At 33.0% G+C, this 7,042-nt stretch overlaps 2 protein-coding genes across 2 annotated transcripts; both read right to left on the bottom strand.

The window, feature by feature from the left end:
- Positions 1 to 470: 470 nt before the first annotated feature.
- LOC108689697 lies at positions 471 to 1,136 on the bottom strand. Its single transcript, XM_018196584.1, has 2 exons — positions 975 to 1,136; positions 471 to 722 (listed from the first exon to the last, which is right to left on the bottom strand). Exons 1-2 carry the CDS (start codon positions 1,134 to 1,136, stop codon positions 471 to 473), a joined length of 414 nt encoding a protein of 137 aa, XP_018052073.1.
- Positions 1,137 to 1,598: 462 nt separating this feature from the next.
- Positions 1,599 to 4,166, bottom strand: LOC108689725. The gene is made up of 4 exons (XM_018196632.1): positions 4,062 to 4,166; positions 2,656 to 2,832; positions 2,101 to 2,215; positions 1,599 to 2,035 (listed from the first exon to the last, which is right to left on the bottom strand). The coding sequence occupies exons 1-4, from the start codon at positions 4,123 to 4,125 to the stop codon at positions 1,921 to 1,923; spliced, it is 471 nt and encodes a 156-aa protein (XP_018052121.1). The 5' UTR covers positions 4,126 to 4,166; the 3' UTR covers positions 1,599 to 1,920.
- Positions 4,167 to 7,042: the final 2,876 nt, after the last annotated feature.

Genomic DNA, 7,042 nt, shown 5'->3' on the forward strand with positions numbered 1-7,042 from the left:
TTTTGCACCGTAGTTTTCCCATGTCACACCGACGGCAGCGGTATTCCTTGCGAGACACGCGCACGAACGATTTAAAGCACTTCACCTTGTTTGACAATTCTAAAAAGCAGGGTACCACATTTGCAAGCGATCGCACAATATAATGATGGTAATAGGGAACAGTATCGGCCAAAATGAGACTTATTTTTAAGATATATTTTATCTTATAAAAAATTTTGATTGTTGCATAAACAGTAATTTAAATTAGAAAAGATTTTTCCTTTTTTTATTTTTTAAGTGCGGGAAGTCCCGTTTTGGCTTCGATTGGGAAATAAAATGGAATTACATTCTTTGAAACTTGGAGCGTTAAAAATTCAGGTATCTCAGATATAAGACATAAAAATAACAATTTTTTTATGTACTTTCTGTGGAGCTCAAAACTGATAAGTGCGATTGTTTACTAATTTGCGAGCGACTCTTAACCCTTCGGATTATCGGGTGCGAATCGTTGATTCGCCATTGTTGACAATAATAATTATCGCGAGATACTTGGTATGTACCCTCTTAAGAAGATTCATGAACATCTTAACGGCCCCGGTACACAAGGCAATGACAATGCAGGCAGAAGCAAAGTCCTCGACGTCATCGCAGCCGATGTTGCTAATGACATTAACGATTCCTCGAAAAACATTGGCAAAGGTCTGCATCGCGTCGATGCACAAATCTCGAATAAAGCAGATCACCTAAAAATCCAGTTATTTAATATTCTTACAGGTTCTCCTCAAATAGGATGTGTATATGAATATATATATCTTCTTATTGCATACTTCCGATTACTTGAAATGAATTAGAAAATGCGACTCTAATTCCAGACTCTAATTCCATTTTAAAAAGGTATTTTTATCTATTTAACCTTTGTTTTGAATTGATGGATATACAATCGTATTCACAATATATTTAAAATGTAATTATAAGTATAAGCGCATTATTGTCACCTGAAATATTAATTTCATCATCACGAGTACTAGTTCAACTAGCCTCGCTAAGCAATCAAATATGATGATCAGGATGAGTTCGATGGTCTCCCAGATCCAACAAGCGACTTGCCATAAAAGATTTACAAATTGATCGGAGATACTGGATATTTGGTTTTTCATGATCGGTCATTACTGTTAAGATTTATACTTTGCCATAAAAATTTCACGAATTAAAACTGAAGCAATCGTGTCAATCGTCCAAAATAATAGAGAAAGACAGAGAGAGTTAGAGGAGTAGGTGGTTAATTTGAATAAAACAAAAAGCAATGGAGCTTATTGCGCTGTCTGAAATTGTCTGCATATTTCTTACGAGAAAAAGGACAAAGATCGGGAGATGTGTTATTATATTTAAGATTATCTTAAGTAAGATACATTCTTAAGATAAGCCAATCACATTAATTAATATTTTTCAATATTAAGACAATCTTAAAATAAGAACAGATTATGAATAAGAGGATTCATTTAACAATTTCAAAATCTGTTTTATTGATATAAAGCAATATGAAGCTGTAATTACAATCAATATATCGCACATATATATATATATATATATATAAAGTGATAGCTAGAATAAATGGCGCGTGGATTGCTGCTTGAAAATAATGAGACTATAGCTTATTAATCAAAATCTGGCAGTATATTCACTATGTGGTCTGCTTAATTGTATTATAAGATTTAATGAGAAAGATCATCGTTAATAACCACTACAACGCACTCGCTGTTGTAATTTCTCAATGTCGTTCGTCGATTTCTTCTAATCCTGAATTCAGTGTTAATACTGAAAATCTATAATACTCATAACGTGTGCTATAGATTTTCAGTATTAACAATGAATTTTGTAACTCAAATCGGTCAGTTCTCGAAAAAACGTCTGATTGCACTCGCGTCGCGGAGTGTAAATGGATCACGCGAGTCCCGCGAGAATCGGCAACACAAGGACGATCAGCGGCGCGAGATTCCTCGACGACGCGTTGCACGCGTCCGCATCGCTGCAAGATTGCACACATCCGCGCACGTACCTACGAGATATTCGTGAATGTTTAAAAATGATAAATTTCGACTTCCAATATTTAGCTTGTCTTACTTGTCGTCGAAATAGAAACCACCGCAGTGGGACATTCTGATAATCTCGGAATCCGTTGTCAAGGTTCCGCTGTCCAATGCGCAACCCCTCACCATCAAGGTCACACCGGATTCATCTAAGCCGTCAAGTCAATTAAGATACAATTTAATATACTTATCAACACGAAATTCTCACAAAAATTTAATATTGAATTATAATAATTAATTATTTATTTTAAATATTAAAAGCAGTTTATAAAAAAGAAATAATTTCTAGTATTAAATAATAATAAAAATAATTAATTTAGTACAAAATAAGTAATTTCCAGTAATTTATTAAATTGGCCAAGTCAATGAATTGTCAATTTGATTAAGATGCAATGTTTAATGTACTTATCAATGTGAAATTCTCATTTCTTACACAGATTTAATACTAGAAGATATAAGTGATTAATTGCTAATTTTGGATTTAAATTGGATTTCTGTAAGAAACGATCGATTTTAACATAATAAAGATATAAAAAAAAAATGAATAAAAATAGTATATTATGTTACTTGGGTAACTTGGGTTTATTACCATATACGCCGGCAATCTTGAGACAAGCAGTCGCTGGGAAGAGGCCATCCCGGCCTTTCCTACCTCCTAAGCAGGGCGACTCCAAGAAAGCGCGGCTCCCATTGTTGTGAAATGGGTCATCGCAGGGTTTGTTGTCGCCATCGATCGAGACACACTTGAAACAGTCGATGGCCCACCCTGCAGAACAGGCAAGTTGCACTCGTAAAACGAAACGAAAAAGAGTGTGGTAAATAAAACTTGGCAACCCGACATCTCTTGTATTTGGAGAAATATCTCTCCAATGTTTTGTTCTAGATATAAAATTCTTGTCAATGATAAGAAGCAAGAGATAAGGATTTTTACATCAGGAAATTAAGAATGCAATAATATTATATACAACATATAAAATAATATTATATATAATAAATAATACTAAATAATACTATGGCAATCTAACATCTCTGTTTGGGACATATCTCGTTTACTCGAACGTTTTATTCTAGATACAAAATTTCATTTGTCAATGCTGTTATAAAATGTTATAAAATTCTTGAATGTGTTTATACATTTGGATCCAATGAGGAATTAAGGGCAAGACCAATTATATTAGAGAATTTTACAACAATTGAAAAGCTGCTTTTTCTGCTGAACGCCATTGATAGAAACGAATGTTAACGGGATGCTGAAGTGATCAAATTATCGACATTATAATCGTATAAAAATCTCCGAATTAACTGAGCAAAATAAAAAATTCTTTTACGGGATTAAAATAGATGCAATATTAAGAAAAATGGTGCAGTGATGCAGTGGATTTTATATTAAAAAAAGTATCGAAAAAAAGTTAAGTAAGTTTTTAACTTTTTTTTTATTTTAATATAAAGTCCACTGCATCACCTCCTAATTTTGCGTCTATTTTAATTCTGTAAAAGGATTTTTGATTCTGTTCAGTCAATTTGGAAATTTTTATACATAACATCGATAATTTGATCACTTCGACATCCCTTTAAGAATTTTTATATCATCAGGAAATGAAGAAATGATAAATAAAACTTGGCAATCTGACATCTCTCGTTTGGACGTTTTGTTTTAGAATCAAAATTTCACTTGCCATTGATAAGGAGCGAGTATTAAAGAATTTTTGTCGTCAGAGAATTTTTATGTCGAGGAGAGATCTGTGATCTACAAGATGGTCTCGAAGCTCGAGCGGCACCAAAGCAAGCTATTTTTATATATAAAACAGCACAAACTATACACATCGCGCGTTAACAACTTGTCCTCGAAAGCAATGTGTGCAATCCGATTATCGATCTTGTTCACGCGAGATTCGCAGATAGTCGTATCATTCTTTAGATCTCGTTATTAAGAAAGATTGCGATTGCTTATTTTCGGAAGATCGCAACTACTTCGGTATCTAATCGTCTACCGACCTCTTTGGAAGAAGGCGATAACGGTGAGCGCAAGACAAACGATCCGGGGATTCCCTACGTTCATGCTTCGGCGACCCGGAGGCGTTGGTTCCCGATGGAGTCGCACTCTCGTTGACGTCAGCTTCTACATCCCGGATTATGATGATATCGAGCGGATTTCACACCGGAGACCATCTCAGTCGCGAACCTGACGTTCTCCAATCGTTCCCAACTGATTGTCCAACGTCGTCGCGGTCGTCGTCGCAGTGTAGAATGATTCACAGGGCATCGAGTGACTGGCCGGACGGCTCTCTCGATCGCACTCCGTTGACGTTATTAACGTATACAATGTTTTGACGGCTGGTTGCCAAGGCAATTCACTGACTCGTTGTCGTACAGACCTCGATCTCGCCTTCGCCGAAGATTTGAGAGTGATCGATGGACTTTGGTCGAACGTCGTCGTCATCGCCAACCGACGGCAGTAGGTCCTCATCTGTCGTCGATCGCGAAATCGGGCTCGACTTGGTCTTTACACGCCATTCTGTGAACGCTCCTCGCATGATCCCACCCTGGGACACGTACATATGTGCGACACGCGAATAGTGGGTGCAGTTAGGATTTACGATAGTGAAAAAAAATATTAACGAAAGTATATAGATTCATGATTTTTTGTTCATTTATTTAGTTTTGTTCTTATTCAAATGATTTGTCTGCAGTGCGCTAAATATATTGTGACTTGATATCTTCAAGATGCTAGAAGAATCTAAGCCCTCATATGTTTCCATTTCTTTCGGTAAGACTAAGAGCTAAGATCAATCGAAAAGTGGAATATATGAAACAAATGTGCAGGAGATTTCATAGAATTTGAACATAAAATTAATGATGATTAATGATTTAAAAGAATGACGAATTCAAGGATAACTGAACAGATACGTCATTTGAAATAATTGAAAGAAATTTCATTCCTTAAAAGATGAGACTCAATCTATTACAGTCTTTAAAAAATTAAATTAAATATTTATATAAAGATTGTGTGCGGAAAGTCAATTAAATATCTATATTAGATCATAAATATACATTTAGATAAATAATTTTTTTAAGTCTTGTCCGAAGACGTGATAATATATAAGCTAAGATAATTTCTGAATTTTTAATCTAATTAATTTTGGATTCTCTCTCACGATCTAATGAATTTTTCAAAAACTTAACTTACTAATCGCAAGAAAATATTTTCGAGAACTTTACATTAAATAATGTAGCGTGTTTAACAGTATTTAACTTGATTGAAAATATTGGAAGGAAATTAGAAGTATTGGACAAAAAAATAAAATAAATTCAAAGCAGATTGAAATAATTTAATCAATAATTATATACTTATATTCTTATCAAATTATAATGCTAAGATTATTACTATGTTAATATCGATCATAGATGCTTGATGCATATTTTATTTAAAAAAGTTAGAAAAATAATATATTAATTATAAGTTAATACAATAACATAATTAATTAATTTCGAATCTGTATGTACTCAGCAAACACAAAATAGATATTTATATAACATATATATATAACTCATATAACTGTTATACAACATTATATATAATTGTTCTATTCTGTATTTGTATTGTTATATTCAAGAATTAGAAAGAGATGAAGAATAAGTTGAATTAATTAAGAGTTAACCGCAAGTTGTGGAACTGGGTGTAAGTCGAATTTCATTTTTATTTTCATCAATACAAAACAATATCTATTATTCTTTAAATACTGAGTTTAAAATCTTTTCTGTTTTATAAAGCTGCTCGTTTCGTTGTTTTTTCGTGAGTCATTCGGATAGTTGGATAATGAGATAGTGAGTTATATCGGACAATTGTGAACAGTCAGCGAGACTTCTGATGACTGTGTTTTGTTAGAAATAAATATGAGGAAGATAAAGTAGGACAAAGAGAATACGATATTATTATAGTTATTAAGGTATTAATTTCATTCATGTTGACGCTTGACGCTTATTTTTAGCGTTAAAATAAATCACGTTATTAAAATTACAATATAAGAATAAACTCTTACAATGTAAGAATAAACTCTTACCATGATTCTTCTATAGAATATTCTTATATCGTGATAAAAATTGATTATCAAGAATCAAGAATTGAATATCAAGAATCAATTTTGATGAAGCGACCTGTTTTGACGCCAAAAATAAGCCAAAAGATTATATCTTTATAAAATAATAAGAAAATGACAATAAGAGAGACGAATGAGCGGCTTTCTATTTTTGAAAAGTACTTATATTAGGAAATTGATTAAAAGCTATGAAAGCGGAACAAAAGATAGTTAAAATCATATGTATCGATAAGGGAACCTATCAGAAAACATAGTTTAAAAAAATATTTCTGTCTCATATCAACAATTCTATCTAATTTATAAGAACAAGATAATGACATTTAAAAATATAAAAATCTTGGTTATTTTCATTTTTAGAAAAATACAGTTAAACGAGCGATTATAAAGAGTGATTAAAAGAATATAAGAATAATGTTTCATATCATATATATTACACTTAGTAGGATTTTTCTAAGAAAATTAAATCTTGAAGAAATATGTTTTATATCACCTGATCTTCTCTTACATTGTAAGTATAAATTTAAATCAATGATATATAATAGTACAGCATTTAATAGTATGCTGTGAAATTATATATATTGGTATTATAAAAATTTCAATTATGTATTTGACGTTTAATACAATTAAAAGTTGTTTACGTTGCAATTTCATAAACATAAAGATTAAAGGGAACAGAAGGATAAAAATCAATAAAACTGCTAGCAAAACCCAGAGACTGAAGTATGAGTCTCAAGTTAGGATGCGCGAGGAGGATGTCCTCAGCGCCGCGGAAAAACGCCGCTAGTAGAATCCAACAGAACGAACACCTGCATCACATCGCGAGAGAATCAATTTCGGCGCTGCGGCACCGCACGCGCGCCGCCGCCGCGTCGCCGCGCC

This window comes from Atta colombica, unplaced genomic scaffold (assembly GCF_001594045.1).
Source record: "Atta colombica isolate Treedump-2 unplaced genomic scaffold, Acol1.0 scaffold275, whole genome shotgun sequence".
NCBI classification, from domain to species: Eukaryota; Metazoa; Arthropoda; class Insecta; order Hymenoptera; family Formicidae; genus Atta; species Atta colombica.